This window comes from Doryrhamphus excisus, linkage group LG4 (genome assembly GCF_037039965.1).
Source record: "Doryrhamphus excisus strain RoL-2023G ecotype Guam linkage group LG4, RoL_Dexc_Guam_v1.1, whole genome shotgun sequence".
NCBI lineage: Eukaryota > Metazoa > Chordata > Actinopteri > Syngnathiformes > Syngnathidae > Doryrhamphus > Doryrhamphus excisus.
Window position 1 is genome coordinate 15,411,665 of NC_136360.1, and position 23,924 is coordinate 15,435,588.

The 23,924-nt window shown below is 45.6% G+C and overlaps 1 protein-coding gene across 1 annotated transcript; it reads left to right on the forward strand.

Moving 5' to 3' along the window:
- The first annotated feature begins 7,574 nt into the window (after window positions 1-7,574).
- srek1ip1 (SREK1-interacting protein 1) lies at window positions 7,575-10,226 on the forward strand. The gene is made up of 5 exons (XM_058073322.2): window positions 7,575-7,729; window positions 8,102-8,149; window positions 8,421-8,579; window positions 8,681-8,753; window positions 9,163-10,226. Exons 1-5 carry the CDS (start codon window positions 7,717-7,719, stop codon window positions 9,392-9,394), a joined length of 525 nt encoding a protein of 174 aa, XP_057929305.2. The 5' UTR covers window positions 7,575-7,716; the 3' UTR covers window positions 9,395-10,226.
- The last annotated feature ends 13,698 nt before the right edge of the window (window positions 10,227-23,924 follow it).

The following is a 23,924-nucleotide window of genomic DNA, read 5'->3' on the forward strand; positions in this document are numbered from 1 at the left end:
CATATCTTCTACAACCCTTCACCACACAAACATTTCATGGTTCCCCTCCAAGATGCAAACATTGGCTTTTTATGTCACACATCAAACATTGTTCAAGATGATTATTCGGAATATCATGACAATTCCTGTACCCTGTTCCCTGACACCGCTCTCCGCTTCCCACCCGATGCCTAGCGTGCTGGACTCTCATTGGGCAGACCGGAGGGATCAGATGTATCAGAGCCGCCAGCTGACGGTATTGGTCAATGGAAGTACAGGCGGTACTCGGGTCTTGGCGTTTCCTGATGCCGTGTGCACTCCCGTGAATTATGTATTATTGTACATTGTACAGTATTATGACTGGCCAAGAACCAAAAAGAGACATTTTGTGCACTCATAAGAACATAGGAACATAGGCACATAGGAACAAAGAAAAATAGGAACATAGGAACATAGGAACATAGGAACATAGGAACATAGGAACATAGGAACATAGGAACATAGGAACATAGGAACATAGGAACATAGGAACATAGGAACATAGGAACATAGGAACATAGGAACATAGGAACATAGGAACATAGGAACATAAGAACAAAGGAACAAAGGAACAAAGGAACAAAAAACATAGTAACAAAGGAACATAGTAACAAAGGAACATAGGAACATAGGACAAAGGACAAAGGAACAAAGGAACAAAGGAACAAAGGAACAAAGGAACAAAGGAACAAAGGAACAAAGGAACAAAGGAACAAAGGAACATAGGAACAAAGGAACAAAGGAACATAGGAACAAAGGAACATAGGGACATAGGACAATAGGAACAAAGGAACATAGGAACAAACATAGGAACACAAGAACACCGGGACAAAGGGACAAAGGAACATAGGAACATAGGAATATAGAAACATAGGAACATGGGAACATGGGAACATAGGAACATAGTAACAAAGGAACACAGGAACATAGGAACAAAGGAACATAGGAACATGGGATAAAGGGAACAAAGGAACAAAGGAACAAAGGAACAAAGGAACAAAGGAACAAAGGAACAAAGGAACATAGGAACAAAGGAACATAGGAACATAAGAACAAAAGAACATGGGAACATGGGAACATGGGAACATGGGAACATAGGAACATAGGAACATGGAAACAAAGAAACAAAGGAACATAGGAACATAGGAACATAGGAACATAGGAACATGGGATCAAAGGAACATGGGAACAAAGGAACATGGGAACATAGGACCACAGAGGCAGACTGTTTCAACATGTTACTAAGGTTGAAATAAATAAATTTGCTTAGAGTATGCTTAGAGCCCTCTAGACATAAAATAGCAGCCCTATAGTCACACTTGAGTCATTCTAATCAGAGAAAAGAAGCCATTTATGTTGCAGTAAGTGTTTTCCGGGTGTGTGCAGGACAGGAAGTGATGCTGGGGACTGAGTTTTAGCTTGGCCACCACAGTCAAGCTACAGTCCATATTGTGAGGATTGCTGCTGTGAAATAAGCAAGCTGATTAAGTCTGGTGCTTGTGTGTCTCAGCCAACATTACAGTAAGAGTACTGACACCTAGCGGGTGGTGTACAATACTACATTGGCTACTCAATGCCTTGGATTTGGAACACCGGATGCACGGCGTGAACGCCAGCTGGAGCTGTGGCATCACGTCTGGAACTACTTTCATTCCCGCTTTGTCCTCTTCCACTTGGACTGGTGCAGCCACGAGAACCAGCAAGACACCATATGTCTCCACTTCCACCTCGATGCCTCCATCATGTCATCAAACCGCCATTAGGCTCCACCCCCTTTCATTCTCCAACATGAGCGCAGCCGTCCTGGAACGCTTCTTGGCTTCCAAATTTGTGGTAAAAGCTCAGGAAAGGCCCTTTTCTTTTCCAGCCTGGTTGCACCAGAAGGCCATAAAAGCATGCTTGGATGAGTGTGGTGTGGAAGAATGGCACGCCCCTTTGAGAAATATCACATCCCTGATGAAAGGATAACACTTAATAACGTTCTTAGTCACTCAGCTTTGTGTGTGTGTGTATGTGTGCGTGTGCTTTTGTGTGCATGTGCGTGTGCTTGTGTGTATCTCCTGGGGTCTGTGAATGAATGCTATTGCATCTCATGTTTGCTAACAACGTGCTCATGTACCTGCTGCCATCCATCATATCTTCTAAATCCATGAGGAGGTGTCACAGGCCGGACTGAATCAAGATCATGTTGCACACCAACGCCGCCATCTGGGGTTGGCTAGGGCGTGGTCATTGCATGGTTTATTGCAGCACGGCTGAGAAGAATGCAGTACTGGTCAGGATGAAGTACAAAGACGTGACTATTCAACGATATAAAATGTTGCTCCATGTTCGTACCAAGCAGTGAAGGTCACAAGATGATGGAACTCATTAGGTAGTAATCATCTCCCGGGAGGATTTGAAGGACTTGACCTGGATCAGGCAGTAGAAGAACCTTCACATGGTAGCTTAACTTAGTAGCAGATGATGGCTGTGGAACCTTGGTTAGCATGTTTTCGGTTAGCGTTGAAAATATACTCCACAACTTTGCCTTGGTTAGCGTCCATTACGGCACATGTCTCATCATGTTGTTGCGTGAGTCCAACTATTATCTCAAAACGTCTTTGTTAGCATGCTATTAGCTTGTTGCTGCATTGAAACAGGAAATGGAATCCTGCTACGTCGCCTGTTGATGATGTTTGCAACCATCATTTGTCATGTCCAGTAGAAACACTTTGAACGCATCATGTGACAAGTGAAAGATTGAAGTTGTACCTGTGTAAAAGTGTAAATAATAATAATAATAATAATAATAATAATAATAATAATAATAATAATAATAATAATAATAATAATAATAATAATAATAATAATAATAATAATAATAATAATAATAATAATAATAATAATAATAATAATAATAATAATAATAATAATAATAATAATACAACAATAGACAGTTAAAGCATCAGTAAAAAAGGCTTATGTTCAATCAATTGGGACACGTGCCCAATGAAGTGAGCGCAAGTCATGAGACATTCAAGTGCACGCAAATGCAATTCCACATGTTCGTGTAGCATCTGTTTACCTCGTCGTCGTGACGACATGGGAGAAGCCGTAGATCCATGTCCCTGGACGCGTCGGAAGAAGATGCTTCCTTCCCTGGCCTGGGCCTACCACAGCGGAGTTTTGCTTACAGCTGTTGGCTCACTACCTTCTCACTTTGGCCCTTTTCCCGCTCTGGAAGCCTAAATGACATGGATTTCTCTGAATGGCTCACCTGTGTGGGCGCAAAGAGAACCAAGGTCACCAACCAGACTATATTTTCTGTGGAACATCTGCAGCTGCCAGGATTTATTCCTCTTTTGCTTCCTTTTGGGCTTGACTCACCTGATGATGCTTTCTTCTGTCAGTCAGACACTTCCACTCGAGTGGTATATCCCAATATATTCTCTAGTCTGTGTGTTTGTGTCCGTCAATCAAGCCAACGTGGGACAAAGGATGGGAAGAAGGGAAGAAAGGCAGCCATTCAAGAGTACACACGCAAACATTAATGAGCTAAATGTCGCATGAGGAGGATGGAGTCTTCTTCACCCCTCTGGCATCACGAAGCTCCCTGCTCAGCCTATACCACCCCCTCCCCACACACTATCACACTTAGAGAATGATCCAGGAGGAAAGAAGCATGGAAGCCTGGGGGGGCCGAGGCATTCATTGTAGGAGAGTAAATACACCTTCTCATGTGTAGGACCAGAAAATACTCCTGCACGAGCACGATGGATCCAAAGATTCCAAAAAGGATTTTATTTCAGTCTCAGTCCAAATAAACAACCGCCAAGTCAAATAAAGTTAATAAGTCAAGATGTCCAATCATTTTTCCGGGTGTAAATTTGTTCTCCATGACTGGTGTTTATCCTCCTGAATGCACGCCAAAGCCAGCGTCCTTCTTCCTGCCTGTGGGAGGTGGTCAGCAGACTCCACACGCTGGCGCTTGAGGTTCAGACGTGGGTTTATTTACATGTTGGAGTCTTGCTGAAACCTGCCGGGCTTTGGTCCAAAAACATCCTCCACAGGTGCTGACCAGACGCGCCCCGAGATGAGCTGTCTTTGACACCCGGTTTCAGCCTGAGATCTGGTTTATCCTTAAAGCCCAGCTACATGCAGACGGTCCCTCGGAGGGACGCGGGACCGTACTGCCGCTACTTGGAGCGAGAGCCAGCCTTTAGTGACCTGGAAACACAGCAGCAAAAGCAAACAGCTGCCTATTTAAGTCCGCCCGTGGTCGACAATGGCCTGTAAAACCTCCTTCACGGGGAATAAAATAGCCGCAAAGGTCTGGCTTTTGTCTGCATTCATACGGGCCAGCTTTCAATGGGGGGTGGGGGGGGTGTATGGAATCAAACCACAATGCTTTCATTATTGGCTCCAACACTCCAGGCAGCATCGGCGGTAGTTGGAGTGTTTATACGCTAGTTCAACCTTTGTTAGAGCGCTCTACCATGACACTTGGGATAGTCCACTGCTTTAGTCTGGAAGGGTCTCCCAGGCCTAAACATATGGTCTCCCCCGCATAGCCCAGACCTCCAGATGTTGGTGGGTCTTAAATGCACGTGGGTGGTACATGGAAGCCACGTCTGCACAATACATTGGGACGTGATACGGTATCAAACATGGAACAATGTTCTCCATTCAACGACTGATGGCAATCAGAAGACTCACGTATATTGTTGCCCTTTCTGTCACTTTGCATACGTGGTACCTGAACACAACACAGTTGCTTCTGACTGACAACTTCATTCAACCCTCATCTTCCGCTCATCTGCGGTTGACATCCTGTTCCTCTCATTAGATCCTGAGGCATTCCCAGGCCAGTTTAGAGACTTAATCTCTCTGATCTGTCCTGGTCTTCCACGAGACCTCCCACCGAACTTCTCCCCGGAAGCATCCTGCCACCTCATCTGGCTCTTCTCAATGCGGAGGAGCAGCCAACTCCGACTTTCTCCCGAAAGTGATGACAGTGCTTCTCACACCATCTCTTCGGGAGCGCCAGCCCCCTTACTAAAGATCGTGGTCTTTGGTAAAATTGTCCGTTGAAATAAATAAATAACTTAAAACCCCAAAAACGGGAAAGAAAAGTTTTGTTTTGCTTCATTGGGATTTTACTTTGACAGTCTCGGCAGGAAGTGGTGTCACAGTTTGCTCTCCTCCTCCTCCAGTGGCCTGTTCAAGCCCGGGATTTTACCAAAAATAGTGGTCTTTGGTAGGGGGGCTCCCGACCAAGGAAGCTCATGTCTGGGTGACAAACATGTCGGATTTTACTGCAAAGACGCCAAACGAGCATACCAGTGGTTCCTAGCGGACGTCACTTCAAGAAGAAAATGGGGTGCACTGTATCTAGGTTTTTGGGGGTTGAGGGACCCCCAAAAGGGGTCATTATAAGATGCAATAACTCTGTTTGAATAATAGTATGGCTTGCAAAGTTCAAGTTAAGTGAACACATTCCCAGTCAGCGTACACTCAAACATGAAGAATGGCGGTTGATTGACAACTGGGGTGACACATCATACGGATTGGCTGGAAGCCTTAGCGTTGATGAAAAGGTGCAAGGAGAAATTATGATGGATTTACAGTAAGTCACGTTCGCACTTGTGGTTGGCAGCAGCTAACTTCTCCAAGTAAGTAGCATTTTAGCAACATGACTTTGGACTAATTGGACATGACGCCAGCAAAGGGTGTGTGTGTGTGTGTGTGTGTGTGTGTGTGTGTGTGTGTGTTGGGGCGGAGGGGGCACATCTGTCAACATTTTCCATCTGCCAATGTGACTCCCTGGCTGCCTTCAATGAACCTCCTTACAAACCACAACTGGCTTAACTGGAAGAGCAATCAGGCACCAGGAAAATATTATTTCTGAAAAGTAGGATCAGTTGCCGCGCTAAATGACTGCACACAGAAATAGAGACATCTGGGGGTAAAAATAGGGTGATTCTTGCCATCCTGCGGGGTTCCTTTTCCTGCTGTCTGTGGAACATCACGCACCCCATGGAAGCATTTGCTGCTACATTGTGCTTTTTACTCAATTTTTCCCATTTTTCTCTTAGTTGATGTCATTTTATTTCTACAGGCCCCCAGCTCACACTTTGGACACCCTGCGCTGAAGACAAATCCCAAAACCGATGTGGTTGACTCCTGTCTATGAAGTTGTATCCTTTTTATTGCAATTGCATATTAATGTTCTTATTGTTATAGTGAATCATTATTCACTGTTTCCATCCTGTCCTGGCTTCCTGTTTGTCACGATACAATCTTAGTCACGCCCTTCTGGTTCTCGTCACCACGACTCCTTCTTCTCGCTGGAAACAACTGCATGCATGGACAATGGGAGCGTGGTGTGTTCACTACGCCTGAGAGTGTAATTCTAGTGTTATCCTGACATGAGCTCATGCTTTTTATGATGTGTTTATGTGCTGTGTGTTCATTTGAGCATTTGTTCATTTGTGTTCATTTCATCAAGGCAAAAACAAGCAGACTGAGAAACAGCTTCTTCTCAAGAGCCATCACCACCCTGAACTCAGACATACAACGTACCCGGTCATTAGCATAATGCAAATGTGCAATATTTCCATCACTGCCTCTGTTACTACCTCAATCATATTTATTTAACAACAACCCAATACAATACACTCATATGTGACTTTATTCATCTGTATACACCAGTCATTATTTGCACTATGACCCATTTATCATTGCACTAAAATTAATATATCTGCAATATGTCTGCTCCTGCATATGCTCCTGTGCAATACTATGTGTATATTTTGGATATCTTGTATATATCTTGTATATAGCTTGTTAAATTGTCTTTTTTACTCTACTTTTATATACTTTTTTTTAAAAAACTTGACTACTGCACTGAAAGGAGAAGCTCTCCAATCTCGTTGCGCATCTTGTATAATGACAATAAAGGCCATTCCATTCCATTCATAATCCAAACAGGTCATAGTGAAGATTCATTCCAACAGTGCGTTCACCTTTCCAACCTCTTTACCTTCATTGTGCACACCTTTTACTCTCTAATGAGATCCAGCACATCAGCTGTAAGAACAGTTTAAAGAGTCATATTAGTCTTAGCTTTCTCTTAGAAGAGGGGGAATATGAAAAGGCTCTGTTGCGACATCTAGTGTTCATGTTTGGTATTTTGGTATGGTAAGGCACATTAGTTTGTTTCAAGTCCACATGGCGAAGGAAGCCATTGGCTTTAACAGTACACTCGGAATTATATGGAGGCATGGAACAGGATTATGGAACGATTGCAATGTATCAGAAAGTATCAGTCATGTTTTAATAGATTGCAGACAATGCCAACAGGAGAGAAGTATATTGGAGGATGCGTTCATTCAGGAAAAGATCAAATTCAATCTCGTTAATATTTTGCAATTAAACTCAGGACATGTGTTATAAAGACATATATTTTTCTTTTTAGGAAAAACTGGATTTATAAATAGATTATAGAAGATTTAGATTCCGTTTTATACTCCTGTTCAAAAGATGGCGGTAATGTACACTAAAAGCTGTTTGCTAACCGCCAATAAACAGGAAGAAAGTAGAAGAAGAACGGAAGTAATTGTGCCAATTTTTCTACACGAGCCTATTTTGAGGAGGGGACCAGGGTAGCTAGTTTAGCGCCCTTATTGTTGGCGTTGCTTTGTCCGCCATTAGACTATGGCTGTTCCAGGTACGTATTTACACTCAAGTCTGTTCAAGTCCTTGTAGATATATTTGGTAGGAAGTTAGCTACTAGCCAACTTGATTTTACTAGCCTCGACGCGGACGTCATTTGACGTGAGTAGTGGCGTTACTAGAATATTATTTGATAAAAGTGACACTTTGGTGTATATCTGGTTAAACTGTCTATTTTTACTTTTACTTTTGTATCCTTTTTTTAGAAAAACGTAACTATTGCGCTGAAAGGAGAAGCTCTCCAATCTCGTTGTACATCTTGTATAATGACAATAAAGGCCATTCCATTTTGTATTTAAACACCGGAACCAACCAAACACTGCTGTGTTTTGTGCAACACACTAAATTATATTCTTTACTTTCCCAGGTCCCAATAAGGACAACATTCGAGCTGGGTGCAAGAAATGCGGGTATCGTAAGTATACGCTTTATTATTATTATTATTATGACCATTATTATTGTCCAAAAGTTCCGGGGTACCTTATATTGTGTCCTGTTCATCTTGAGGGGTTTGTTGTGATTAATCGGACATTGATCATATAACCACATGGATCCTAATAGGAACCCATCGATGCCAAGGGGGAATGTCCAGTATGGGATCAGTACTAGTGTGATGGACGGATACCTTTACAGCGACATGGTGTGTTGGTTAACATCCAGCCCTCTATTTGTTTTGTTTTTTTAAGCTGGGCACTTGACGTTTGAGTGCAGAAACTTTGTGAGAGTTGACCCCCAGAAGGACATAGTTCTGGACGTCAGTAGCACCAGCACCGAGGAGAGTGAAGAGGAAGCCCCTCCTGTCCAACGCAACGAGAAACTGGCCAGAAGCTGGCATGGTCGCGGGGGTAATGGGCGTGATATTACCACGATTACACTCTAAATGTACTCAACATATAGTAATACTTGCCCTTGTATTGGTGGACTTTATGTACTTTCCTCGCTCTAGACTCTTCTGCAGATGATCGTAGAAAAGAAAGGCACAAGCGGAAGAAAAGCAAAGACAGAAAATCAAGGAAGAGGTAAATGTTTGTTGCTGAGGTCTTCTGACCTCCAAACAGTAGTTTGTTTTTAAACCTCCATCCACGGGAGATGATGGACGTTAACACAACTGACCACACCAAAATAGTCTCCTGTTAGATGTGGAAGCTTGCAGGAATTGTGTGAATGAAATGCTGTAACATTGAGGACCAGTGTGGGCGATACGTCCCCAGAAGGCTGCTCATTCATAGCTGCACATCCTCAGACATGACCCAGCCCCTCCTGAACTGAAGCTGCCCAGGCAACCCCAAACATTAGATACAGCAATAGCCGCTATAAACTCGCTGGCGTAGCCTAGTTTAGCGGTGCGTGCTAGCAGCGACCCACCCGAGCAAGCTGCCGTCATAGCTTTAGCATGTATTCATGGCTGACTGCTTCTTGGCTTCTTAGATCTTCTTCAGCTTCAAGCGACCAGGAGGCCTCCAGAAGGAAGAAGAAGCGCAGCAGGTCCCTTTCCACGTCGGATGAAGAAGAGCGGCGAAAGAAAAAGAAAGTGAAAAGTCACAAGAAGAAAAGTAAGAAGAGCAAACGGGAGGATGGGAAGCATCACAAGAAGAGACAGAAAAAGAAAGCCCAAAGCTCCTCTGCCTCCTCCAGCTCCACGCCATCAGACAGTGACTAGGGAGGGGGGGTGTAGTAGATTCCTAAAGGTCATTGGAACAAAATACATTTATTCACTTGCTGGGTAGTGGGGAGTACAACGAGTAAGAAGCTTTCCACACTTTTATGGAAGCTATGCGGACCATCTTGGAGATAAAGCATCAGAAGTTGTAGAGAAGGTGGATGGATGGATGGATGGAGAAAAGTCAGGGTTGATCCATCACATGCTGTGGTGCCAAACTGACGTCAGCTGTCAGTGTTGTGTTCTACACGGCCAATGGCCAACATACATATATTGATATTAGAGATATTATAGATGGATATTTGATGGCCAGAGTGTCAGAATCTCCCAAGGAACGTTTTGTTGTACCTGACCTCAATAGTCAATAAACCGACAACCTTTTTTAATCTGGCATCCACTTTTTTGGCAACAGTATGCCATCACCCCCACCCCTAAGCGACCAGTGTACATCACATGTACTGTATATTCATTTCCACCTGTCCATCCATTCATAAAGCTTTGGAATAAATGACACTTCCTTTTGGAACATTTCTACCAGCATTCCTGCAGATGGCAGCAAAATACCCTTCATGTATAGTCACTACCTGTTAAGGACTCACTTACTGTTTATATTACACTGTGTCCTATATAGATGGTTACAGTCTTCTATATAGATGGTCTACATAGATGGTCTTCTATATAGATGGTTACAGTTTTATACATATAGGCAGATAAGCGTTGTATTCCATCATGTTGAATATTTTTTATCCCAATGTTGACAGCCATTCCACTTCCTGCTTGTTCAAAAATTCATTTAGACAACAAAGAAGCAATGGGGCGTGACTAAAATAAAATCCCCACATGATTTATGCAGGTGTCCATATTTCTACACAGTCAAAGGAGGATGCTAACATGGAGAGTACCGAAAGAGTGGCTTCCCCCACCTGCTGGTCCTCATCATATCCTAGACCTGATGGCATCCTCTCTACTGAGATGCAGAAGATGAGGGCAAACGTGGTGGTGGTGGTGGGTGGGTAACATCAGGCCAGTATGTACACACACATATATACACACAAAGCCATAAAGTTGGGCTTTATGACCATGTGAAGACATTGACACCCCCCCCCCCACCTATGAATCCATTTCAAGAGCTGCTGAACCAGCCCTTCATGTGCTGATGTCTTGGCCGGGGATCCCACATCATGGATCCCTCGGTTTCTCATCACCGGCACCATGAAATGTCAAAGTTTGTCAGACGGATCATCTCAGAAGAACTTGTAACGCTTTTAGTGCCAGTTAGCAGTTGGCCTTGCTGTTGTAAAGGTACACAAGACACCCAGAAAAATACTACTAATGTTGAGTTTTTCTGCTCGGTTGTAGATGACTTGGATCGGTGTCAAGTGTTGTCGAGATGTGGACATCCTCAATATTTGTCCGCTTCCATCAGCTTTTTGACAACGTTTAACGTGATGTAGATTTCACTCAAAGTCCTCCCAAGTCCGTTGAATCATCTCCTGCTTCCTTTAGTCGCACTTTTCGCACAGGAAGTGACTAGAAAAACATTCCAAAACCTCATAGGGACTGAAATTGTGATTTGTATTTGTTTGTGCAGTTCTACTGTTCGATACAGTACGAGTTATACGACCGTCATACAATGTTCATACGACCTTATCAAGTCCAAGGTGGTAGTGTCAATGCATCATACTTTTATTCTGCAACATGTCTTTGTACTTGGATGACAGCTGAATGGGAAACATGTCCTGCATAGCCTGGAACAGATGACATCATATCCTTTGTGTCTGCAAAGTTCAAACAACCTGCAAGTCAACCCGCGAGCAGCCGTACAGAATTGATTGGGTTTGACTTTGGAGGTTTCACCATTTTAGTGTCAAACTTAAACAGAAAATTTTTGTGTTTCGGCCTTCCTGTCCCGGTAAAAATTACAGTACAAATACTTGCACTACTTTGGTATTGCAAGTATTTGTACCTTCGACACATTTCCTATTTATTGGCTTTATGTTTCATATTATTTCTAACTAAACCCCCCAGTTGTGTCTGGGGGTACGCAAGTCAGATACCCGAGGGGGGGGGGGGACTGAGAAGTTGAAAAGCGCGTGCTTCGTGAAAACATTGACAAGAGGTTGGAAAGTTCCTCGGGCCCCAGATGGGACAGGTCATCAAATGAAGCCGAAGGGAACGTGAGGAGCAGTCATGCTGTTTGTGCAGCAGCACCCCAGGTTCCCCTCAGCTCATTGGCTTTTATGGAGCGAACGCTCGGAGAGCAAATGCGTCTCCGCTGAGCCATTTGCATGAAAATGAGATCTTCTGGGGAGAATTTAACAGAGCAGAGCAGCGATGGAGCCGCCTAGCCGACACCTTTGAAGCATTCATGTCAAACGAGACTAAATAGGTTTGTTTGCAAATGGCTGGCCAGGAAGGCTGAACGGCGTTCTCGTTAACGGAAGACGCCATTTTCAGGACGATTGGACGTTTTCAATTTGCTTAGTACGGAAAACATGGATCCATGATGGTGCTAAGAAGATGTTCTTGGTTTATTCACCACTCAGATGGGTCAGATGTGGAGATATCCCCAGGCCAGGAATTGCTGGACTAACATTTATAGTGTTTGTTGTTCTTAATGCCAGCGTTATTTTTCCTTTAACGTTATTATTCCCAGCTTTGAATGGAAGATGTATTCCATTTCCTGTTGACGTTTGTTTTTGGAGCGAGTCAGGCAAGAGGTAGCATGGGCAAGAGTTGTATATAGAGTATGTATATCACAGGGGGGTTCCGCCCCTTTATATGCGAACAGCATCCATCCTTCCATTTTCTATGCCGCTTATCCTCACAAGGGTGGGGGTTAGGCATAATCAGGTTGGTTGAAGTTGAACTTATGATGGCAACTTGGGTTGGTCACCAGCTCTTCGGCTGCGTTCCCACTGCAGGGTATCATGGCCATGAAGTGAACCCATGCATGAAGTATCATGAAGTTCTTTCATGTCCCGTTCACATTACCAACACAAGGTCAGGTGTATTTGAGTGTAGTGTGAACGTCCGCCTGTCACTGGGGGGGGGGTGTTGATTTTGGCTGCAGCACTTTATAGGGCACTTCCAAGGAGCATGGAACGACGAGTCCGAGTCCAGAGGGGTGGGACTTTTGATGTGAATTCTTAAAACACTTTTGGGTGACGAGAACCAGCCAGCCTTGCACGTCAGATGTAGACGATCCGAGCATTTGAAAGAAATGACATGGAAATACCCCCATACAGGTAACATGTCACAGGTCACGTGCTGAATAAAGTCAGAATTGAACCTGCAGTGTCTCTGAAGGGAACATGAGCTGCTTCTCTGGAGCGAATGAGCTAGAAAGTATTATAAACTTGTTTAGGCAATAAATCAATTTAACCAACCCAAAAAATCTGAGGAACGTACTGGGTCCCCAAAAAGGGGGGGCAAGCCAAAAGACTGGAAAGTCCAGTCTTCTCCTGGTGTAGGGATCCCAAGGAGGAACCGGTCCATGGTTCCTGCAGAGAGCACGTTAGTCAGGTTTGACCTGTTGAGAGAATTGCTTTGGGATGTGTAGTGAGACCGCTTCACCCCCCCTCGTGTGGGGGCGGGGGTGAGGCGTGAGGCGGTTTCCAAGCTCGGGCAGCGGAACAAAAGCAGGCAATTAAGGAAGGCGGTGTGAGGATGTGTAGGTGTTTTTCATTCTCCTACTGTAAGCTTGGCTTTTAATTGTCGACTTCAAGGCCCTGAGCTCAAGCTCGGCTGAACCATTGGCCAATTCCTTTGTTTCAGCACCACAAAGCCCAGGTTTGCTGGAGGAGAAGGTGCTGTGTTTATCTCCCGCTTCAGGGGGGTTTAGGTTCCTAGGGAGCCTGGGGTTGCTTTACGTTTTTCTTCCGACAAATAGCAGCTTTAGAAGCTTCCTAATGTGTCTTTACTAGGGAAATACAAGTGGAACAAAGTTAGGCGCTTTGGGGAAAACTGCTTTTTTACTGATTGATCATCTAAAAGAAGTTATCAATTCATCCATCTCCAAATGTTGTCTATTAGCTTCCCAAAAGACATCCCAAAAGAGTACGGGATGCTTAGCTTTTGGCCATTCCATTGTCCCCCGTGCCAGAATGGCCGTACTCGCAGTCAGCTTGCCGTTGCCCTCTGGGGCCCACCGAATGATAACAGCCGCCATAAAACAGCAGCAGCGTAATGTTATTATGTTGAGGGTGCGGGTGTGTGCGTGGGGGGGGGGGTTGTATTGTCTATTCATCTTTTGAAGCGTCGGTGTTCCTAAAGCAGTAATTGGAAACTAAAGCAGTCCACCTTGAGCTTTTTTCCATATTCCTGTCTCCCCAAAATCGATTTAAAGCGTTTTAGATTGATGATGTCACGTTTTGACTACAGCCGCAGTTTGATCTGAAGGAGTTCTCCTTGATCCAGCTTAAGGAGGCCATTCAAGTCCAAGATTAGACCTCCTCACTTTGAGACACTCAAGCCGATGTCAAAGCAGAGAAGTGAGGGAATTGTTTTTCAATGAAGTTCAATGAAGTCAACTAGAAGCTGGAATAAGCGCCCCCCCCCCCCCCCCCCCCCCATTTAGGTGTTGGCCCATTGGGAAACATGCAGTTCAGTCAGAGGACAGACATACGCAGGTTGGCTTGAGCTAGGTCTAAATATACCGTTAGGCTTGGGTGGACATCGGTTTCCAGTAGCGCCCCGCTGCTAGCTTGCCTTTGATTTTGGATTGACATTTGCAATAAAAATGACTCTCTTTGCCAGTCCTCACATACACACGCTACTAAAGTATATTCACCATGTTGAACGGGAGTCAGACTAGCGCTAGCGTTAAGCATAAAGTATCCTTAAAGTAGCCTTCCTAATGGCGGCTCCTGTATTATCACGTTTAGAAAGTGTTTCGGTGAATGAGGTGTTTTCTGAGGAAAAAGCGGCTTATTTTCAGGGATCCTGTAAGGCTTCTCGTCCAAAGGTAAATGAAAAGTTTGCTCGGGTGTGTAAGTCTGCACACCACCCCCCTCAATGACTCAGAGCAGAGACCCAGGAAAGCCATGCTAGCATTGGATCCCCACCCATACGGATTACAATGGGACTTAGGAGCCATGCTAGCATCGGATTCACACCCATACGGACTACAATGGGACTCGGGGGATGCCTTTTCGAAACAGACAGCCAAGTCATATTTGAGGAAATGGTGAGTGATTGTTGGATGTTTGTGACACCATCTTAAGGGACGGGCTACTGACACATCAAAGTTAAAAGGATTATTGATTGACGGAGAAAGAATGGGTCCAGGTAGAAGCACCAATGACTCCTTTTAGTAAAGCGCTATGCGACAGGAACTATCATGATTATGTACTCAAATGTACTCAAAACAGCGGCCAGGGTGAGAAATGAGCATGATCGCATAAGACACTGGTGCTGAAGAACAGCTCCCTTGCTGTCCACATGACAGCGTGAGTGGAGGATCATCGCCTGTAGCTAAAGCCACTGTGATTGCTACTGATTGAAATCTTATCTTTTTCAGATGACTTGCTTACCATCTACCCACCATCACACATCCACATGTTCCACATGTTCCACATGTTCCAGGTAGCTTGGATGTTCTGCAGGCCACATCCTATTTCCAAACTGCTTCTTTATTTGGGAACTCCACCACTGGTCAACGCACACGCAGAGGGGACGGCGTGGAAAAGGTAAAACACAAAATGACAAATTGTCTATTTCTTCTCTTGGTCACGGTGGAGGCGGGGGGGTGTAGGAGGTCAGAGGTCAGACTATTACAATTATGGATAGGGTGCTAAAGACATACGCTTAGGTGCTCTTTATGTTGACATCTATATCACGATAAAGCATTTCTATTTGGAATGGCTAGCTAGATGACGCCGCCTCACGGTGCCAAGGAAATTAGCATTCCCCCCGCAAAGCCTTTCAGGGAAATATGCTCTCCAAAGCACACCGCATGATGTCATCCGAAGAGGACACGTGCAGACTCTCTGAGCGAGTCCACGTGACTTTTACGTCAGTTAAGGTAGAAAAGATGGACCTTCGCAAGATGGACCTTCAGTTTGTGATGATGTGCTTCCCTCCATCGTCACAGAAAAAGGCCAGCACACGGGCCGAGTGGCATGGAAGCGGGCAGGGCGCTTGTTGCCGTTGGTGAATCGCCTGGCTGCAAACAAATCGCATAACGCATCCTCGTGGGTGATTGACAGGAGATAAACAAATCAGGGAAGTGTTCATTTCCCCTAGCATGTGCTGACAGGCCTAGCCTGACGCTTACAGTAAGCCAGGCCAAGGCTTGGCATCATGGCGGCGGGCACGAAGGGCGCATACGAGGATATGACGGAAGGAGGCTGAAGTGGTTCTTGTGCTTTGGTGACACCGACTCCGTTATCGTGATCATTCCCAAAGCAGCGAACGCTTGGATGCAGCATGGCTGAGAAGGCGTGTTTAGGGTGAGTCTTGGAGGCGGGCCCACATTAGCCGCCTTCATTCCATTAGCGGCCGCATGATCGAGTCCCAATGTTTCACATCAGTCAAGCTAAACAAAAGACAAGAGTCTGGAGCTCTGATATGAGCGTCCATATATATTCCTAGCACGCATTCGTCACAAAAGCGGGGGGGAGAATGGTGGCTTTCTGGCTTTGCTTTGGGCCTCTGGCTAGGGGGGGCCAAGCAAGCAGACCCATCAAACATCAATGCCGAACCAAAAGGAAAGGGGGCAACACGTAGAGGATGGAGAAAAAGCCATTGGCATGTTGCGCTGCTCTGAGAAAATATCGTTTTTGTTAGCAACAGCGGGGGGGGGGGCTTCCAGCGAGGTCCGAGACATATCATGTGCTTCACTTAAAGCTCTGAAAGAGCAAAGCGAGAACCAAAAGTTGGCCTGAAGAACTCCAGGGAACTTTGAAGTCAAATAAAGCCACCTCATCGATCACCGATTCAAAGGCCCTTTTTTCTTCCTCTTGTCTCGCACCCTGGCTTTTCATTCCTGGCAGTCCTGGCAGTCCTGGAGCCTTTTGTTTGTTTTACCAATGAAAGCTGCTTCACTTCCCCCGGACAAAGTCAAAACACTCATTCTAAGATGAAGCCCATGACATAATAGCCTTTCACCGTCAAGGCGGTGGTCGTCATTGCATGGTGATTTACCAAAGGCACTCAGAATAACCCCCCCCACCCCCTATTGTGGGACCTTCTCTGGGAGAGATCAAGTATTACCAGGAGTAATCCAGTATCAGCGTCATGGGCCGTACAGAGGGGACGTCAGGACAATTCCAAGGTCAAGTAACGGGGGGGGGGGGCCAAAAAATGGCAACTAAAATGAGTTCTTCATGTTTTCATGGGACCTTGGCTGCACCCCTGCTACTGACCGTATGATTGGACAAAAGGAACCATAAAATCACCTTCATTTCCACCAAAACATTTTTGACTTTCTTTTTGAAGAGAACATACATATGTGAAAGTTGAGAGTCCTCTGGTGGAGCTCCAGCAGGACTTGCAGGCAAAGCCGGTGTCTTCCACCACTCACCCGATTATTTGCTTGGCTGCGTTAGCTCGGAACCAGAAGTTGTTGTCGTCCGACTGTGCCAGAGTTGGTATGTGGTTACGTCATCCCCTAACAAAGGTGGGCCGGTCTTCACATGTCAACTTAGCCCCGAGCACCCCATGAACCGGGTTTCAACTCAGACACCAGACCAGCAAGGATAAAACGTTTTACAGTCTACTGCGGTTACTGTACATGTCGTAGCCCGTGAGGCCCGGAGCCAAGACTCGACAGTCCACATCGAGCAGTTCTGTCAAGGTGATGGCAACATGGCGCCTGCCTCCAGATCATATGATGTCAGAATAATTTCCACTGTGACATCATCATCTGTGTCCATTTGGAAGAGCCGCCCCGAGCCCGTCAGCCCGGGCTCTGCTAGACGAAGGTCGGACGGATGCCAATGCCAATGCCAACGCCAATGCCGAGTTGGTGACCTGGCAGCCATTCCCAGAACGGAAGCTAATTTGATGACTGTGATGTTTAAAGATTTACAGACGCTGAGGAAGAGAAAGCGAGAGAGGGCGATTGGGAAGTACGTTGTGCTCCCTGAAAGAGGTATTAAAACTTTTTAGGATGTTCATGCCAAGTGATTCTAGGTTGGAAGTGGGACGGTCCGGAATGATCACATCAAAAGGACTAAAGTCTTTCGGTGGTTGAAATAACGGCAGACATCAAATGAATGATTCATCCTGGTTTTGGACATTTTGTCCAAACTCTTTCTTAATAAACGTGTAGCTGAGTAGATTGCTCCAGATCAGAGGTTCTCCACTGGCCTCGCCCTGAGACCCAAATGGTTTCCCATGGTCATTAAGCCGTGACCCACTTCTCAGCCCACCCATCCGTCTTGTAAACTGCTTGCCTCATTCGGGCCACAGGAGAACTGGAACTTATCCCAGCTGACTTGGGTGAGATGCTGGGCGTCAGCCAATGACCTGATCCAGATCTTAACCAGTTGAAAATGACATTGGGCACTGTTGGGTCTTCAGGAGGTTCTTTAGTAGAGGAGAAGAAATGGCAGTGAGACAAAAACACTTTGGTCAGACAACTCGTTTATTCCCAACCACCATTACGCAGTAAGAAATGTCAAGTGGTAGACCCAAAAATGTCACCGGTATAAACCAGCCAATCAGGTGTCCATCAAGACACAGGATGATCCTCAGCCCAAGGTTGTTCCCAAGTGCAGTCCAATAACCGTCATCTGTGAGAGAAGGATGTTAAGACCAAAAACATCTTCAAAGGCCTTCAAGTTTCATTCCATAAAAATGGAACCTTGACAGTCCTGATGGCTTCCAATGGTTTCCGGCATGACAAGGAGATCCCACCCGAGATGTCTATCTGGGCTGCTTTGTCCTTCATTGGAACAATGGCGCTTCAAGTTGTGCAGGGGCGTCAAACGGCAACTGGCTATGTGGGGATGTTGCGGGGGGGCATCCCTCCTGACCGAAGGTCGTTGTGGTAACGGGATGAAAATGCAATGGAGGACCTTTGGTGAGTTTAGGATGCCCACTGACGCCTACCACCTGGAGGAACATTCCCACTGGTGTCCTGGAAACATGGACATCAAGCATCCCTGAACCAAGCGTTGCGGTTCTGAAGAAGAATGGTGCAGCTACTCGAACATTTCTGACTGCAGGTTAGTGATAAATTCCTAAACCCAGAAGGACTCCGAGGAGGAAGGATGGGATATGCTTTCGGACCATGACCTAATACTTTCCTAGTGCCTTTTTGGGAAAACGCTCACAGCCCCGCTCCCAAAGATGGGGCCATTTTTAGAAAGCCAAAAGTGTCACCTGAAATATAAAAGAAGCCATTCGGATGTAGCGGTTTTAAGTGGATTTGCGGTGGCTAAATATGCCTGCAGGAAGTGCTCCTCGGCCCTGGTGTCGCTGACCTTGTCGGGGGTGCTCACCGTTGATTGCTTCAGTCATATTTTGGTAAACCCAAAGCCCTAATTGTTCTCGTTCCGTCTGCCTCCCGTTTTCCTGCCCTCCCCTCCCCCCACCCCGCTGCGTCTTGCGCTGCTCTCGTCAGTGCTCCTTCAGTCCTTCAGTGATGCTCCACCCTCCCCCATTTCCGCCCGGTGCAAAGTTGTGGGTGGGTGAGCTCAGCCAAGGGTCACTGGTGTACTCTTGCTAGCTGCGGCCCAGCGCACCTCTTTTATTCGCTTCATCTCTCGCCACAATCGCCCTCCACCGTCGGACCGCTTTGACTCAGTCGCCACAGTCAGCGAGGACGCACGCCGCCCTCACCCTGGTCTGGACGTCATTTCTTATCCTGACTGATCTGGTGTCCATTTTGTCAAACAACTAAGTTGGCTTCAACTTGACAAGAGATATCCCGCTAAAAGATGTTTGGTTGGGAAAAGAACAATCGATCCCTGCACGGCATTCCGGACAGCAAATTAGCAAAATGTCTTTCCTCCTTTTGGTAGAATTCTACTCATTTGATGTAAAAATGTACAATCAGGAGTAGTACTTCATATTTTCTGCAGTTCTTGACTACTTTCTCATGAGAAAATGTATTCACGTTCTACGGATGATCTCGGTCGGGTGACCCGGAACATGTTCCAGATGGTCCCCAGCCAATCACAGGATTCATAAAAAAAATAGACTACTTTACTTTCCCGCACTATAAGACTATAAGGCACACTAAGATGCCTTCAATTTTACCCCAAGTCTATGGTGCGCCTTGTAATATGGTGCGCCCATGACTTAAATCTGTAAAAATGTTGTTGTGCTTTTGGTAAAAGCACGTAATACACGTCCGTACGCACGCTTAGCTACGGTAGGTTTACTACGATATGCTGCGGAACAACTTTGTATGAACGAGATTTGTGAATGGATTATGGATTCTGATGGTCATCTGAGCTCTCATTGCTGAACAGACACCTGACAACGAGACTGACCTCGACAATGATGAGAGGGAACCCGCCAGCTGTTTGATTCCGATACAGAAGATGAGGACGTTGATGGATTTGTGAAGATTCATTAAAAGATAGGGTGAGTGTATTGTTAAATTGTAGAATAAAGTTCAACTCAAGTTGACCTTTGACCTCCTGGTTGTTAGAATTTTTTGCTTTATTCTAACGCTGTTAGAATAAAGCAGCGGTCCTGCAGGCAAAAGCCAGTAAATAGAACGTGTGGACTCTCCAGGGTAGACTGGGTTGCCCCCATAACTGATCTCCAAATCTTATCACAAAAACAAACGGGTGACGTGTGTGTGTGTGTGTGTGTGTGTGCATGTGTGTGTGTGTGTGTGTGATGAGGGTAATCACGACAGTAATGACTTTCATCTGTTGAAGCCAGACTTCAAAACTGGCAAAAATCATCTGCGAATGTAAGCAGTAACGTTTTACCCCCAGTGAGAAGATAGCATTCCATGGAAGTCTTGCACGGCTTCGGCTTGTCATTCCAGCACCACAAATATCGGCTGCGGCATTGTGGGCCGTGATTCCATCCTAACTGGCAACAAGGATAACATCAGTACTACAACAGAGGGTCCAGTGTTGTGTTTGATGAGATTAGGGTACGTGCTTTATCACACATCTCTCTGGTTGACTCGGTGGTTCTGAAAACAAGCATGATGAATGGAGTTGAAGTTCTGAGGGAAAATGGCCGTAAACACACGTAGCACATCAGTGGGCTGTTTCCCACGGACAAGAAATGGTACGGCCCTCATCACTTTGGTAGGCTCCAATTCGCACTTATGGCCGCCATTTTGTAGTACAATTTGGGCCGGGTGTGTGCCTGCATGTACCAGTCCGGGCTGGCAAAGTAGTGTCCTGTTTGTCACTGTTCATATTTAAGCGGTATAAGTATACCGATACTATCAACACGGCACCTCAGGTCAGGAACTTCCTGTTACACTCGCACCTTCCTACGTAGAATCACCATAAAGCAGGGGCCTCCAAAAACCACCCAGGGGCCTAAGAACTTTATTCTGAGTACTTTCTAATAAGAGATACTGCATTATTAGATATGACACTAACTGCTTTGTCACCCACAACAGAAAGCTTGTAGTACATAGCTTGAAGTACACAAAGTGTACCTTTATGCACCTTAAAGTGTCCCTCCCATATCCTTCTTTTAATGTGTGCTATATCAATATTAGAGCATTTTATTTATCGTAAGTTATCAGGATGAATTGGTTCCAGACCTGACAGCAGTACCAAGTAGGATTCAATGAATGGAATATTTTGGTAGCTACAGCATAGAAAACTTCAAAATATATTATTAGAGCCCAGTAGACACCAACTATTATTATCGTATTAGCTCATATTAGCCAATATAATAGACATAAGAGTAGAAATTGTGCTATCTTAGACATCTTATGTTGACAGCGTGCTTCCTGTGTCTCATCAACGTAACGTTACTGTCAAGAAGTTGAGCCTGGAAATTGGCTCAACGTCTGCTGTTTGGGGGTTTAGGAGAGACCTCCCATGGCTTTAAAACCACATGCAGTCAACATTCCCACAGGGGTTGCTGTCAGCCACTCTCTACCCTGCTCACCTGTTGCTAGCGCTCAGCTAACAGTCAATTTTAGCTAGCTGACATCACACCCCGCTTCTTAAAGGGCCGAGTCCCAGATCAAGTGTATTCCATAGAGATATGATATTGTACAGTGGAGAAGTGGAGTGCAATGTAGGGAAGGTCGGCTGCTGGCGAATAATCCGCCAGTGGATTTCTATTTCATTTTCATGCAGTTTTTAAAAAATTGTTACAATAATTATAAATAATGAGATCATTTTGTGAGAAAACAGTTGTTCTCTTTATGTACCAAAACCAGACCGAAATCGTAGCCCAGATCCTGAGGCTCCCCTGGAAGATCATCGTTAAGGGACAGGCCAACGGATGGTAAGGGGCACTGCCCCATGCTGCCATGTCCATACTGTGTTGGCACGAGTAGGACAGCAAAGGTCCAAATCTTTGTGATATCATTTCCCTTTTATGCCACCTCCGGTGTCCATGACATTTACAAGCTAGCATTACGTCCAGATATTTATGTCCGTCGTTAGTGTGGAGCACCGTCATCAAGCGGTGAAAGCAAATGGACGTTTCAGTCGCCACTCCAGAAAGCCTCAAAGCTTCCAAAAGCCATGAAACTAAACCAGCACCTTGGCCGCCCAGCCCCACCTGTCCCAGCCTTTATGGTGAAATACTGTCCGCCGTGACACTGGAGGACATCGAACAGTTAACACGCCATCAACGTTCGCATGGCTTCTTCTCCGCTGACGCTCTCTTGGATGTTGTCACGCTTATAAATAGACGCCATCCACCATACACTTCTTCTGGGGGGCGGGGGGGGGGGGTATTTTTGCACTGAAAAGCAATTTCCAACCTCATGGCCACGGAATTAAGGAAGACCCCTGGAATGCTTGTTGATGCTCCGTGTACTCTACATGTACTGTACACTGTACTGCCTTACACCATGTACATGTACTGTGTACTGTACTGCCTTACCCCATGTACATGTACTGTGTACCGTGTACTGTACTGCCTTACACCATGTACATGTACTGTGTACTGTACTGCCTTACCCCATGTACATGTACTGTGTACTGTATACTGTACTGCCTTACCCCATGTAGTACATGTACTGGGTACCGTGTACTGTGTACTGTACTGCCTTACCCCATGTACATGTACTGTGTACCGTGTACTGTACTGCCTTACACCATGTACAAGTACTGTGTACTGTACTGCCTTACCCCATGTACATGTACTGTGTACCGTGTACTGTACTGCCTTACACCATGTACAAGTACTGTGTACTGTACTGCCTTACCCCATGTACATGTACTGTGTACTGTACTGCCTTACCCCATGTACATGTACTGTGTACTGTATACTGTACTGCCTTACCCCATGTAGTACATGTACTGTGTACCGTGTACTGTACTGCCTTACACCATGTACAAGTACTGTGTACTGTACTGCCTTACCCCATGTACATGTACTGTGTACTGTACTGCCTTACCCCATGTACATGTACTGTGTACTGTACATGTACTGGGTACCGTGTACTGTACATGTACTGTGTACCATGTACTGTACATGTACTGTGTACCATGTATTGTGTACTGTACTGCACTGCCTTACCCCATGTACTACATGTACTGTGTACCGTGTACTGTACTGCCTTACCCCATGTACTACATGTACTGTGTACCGTGTACTGTACTGCCTTACACCATGTACATGTGCTGTGTACCGTGTACTGTACTGCTTTACCCCATGTACTACATGTACTGTGTACCGTGTACTGTACTGCCTCACACCATGTACATGTACTGTGTACCGTGTACTGTACATGTACTGCCTTACACCATGTACTGTACTGTACTGCCTTACCCCATGTACTGTACATGTACTATGTACCGAGTACTGTCCATGTACTGCGTTACCCCGTGTACTGCATGATGAAGTATCGTATCTGTCCAACGATGCCATTGTCCCCCTTTGAGACGTTTCTATTGTCCGTCCCTGCCAAGGAAGCAGGTGCTGCTAAGAGATGAGGGTGGGAGTCGGGCGGCCGCCCGGGCAACATGACCCCGAATGCACGCTGACCCTTATCACACAAAAACACACACTAGCGTCGCTCTCACAGCCGCGGCGCTCTCAGACGTCACTGTGACGGCATCCCGCTGTCCCGGGTGTCAGCGGGGGGCATTGTGGGAGTGATGTATGGTCCCCGGGGGCAACACCTTGTCTCGCTCCTCAATCAGGCCATCCTAAGTGTGCCAGGCGGGGGCGGGGCCTCTCACATTTGCAACGGAAAGATCTTCTTATTATTCTCTTTCTCTCCTCCTTCTCCTTTTCCCTACTCCTTACTCCTTACTCCTTACTCCTTACTCCTTACTCCTTACTCCTTACTCTTTACTCTTTACTCTTTACTCTTTACTCTTTACTCTTTACTCTTTACTCTTTACTCTTTACTCTTTACTCTTTACTCTTTACTCTTTACTCTTTACTCTTTACTCTTTACTCTTTA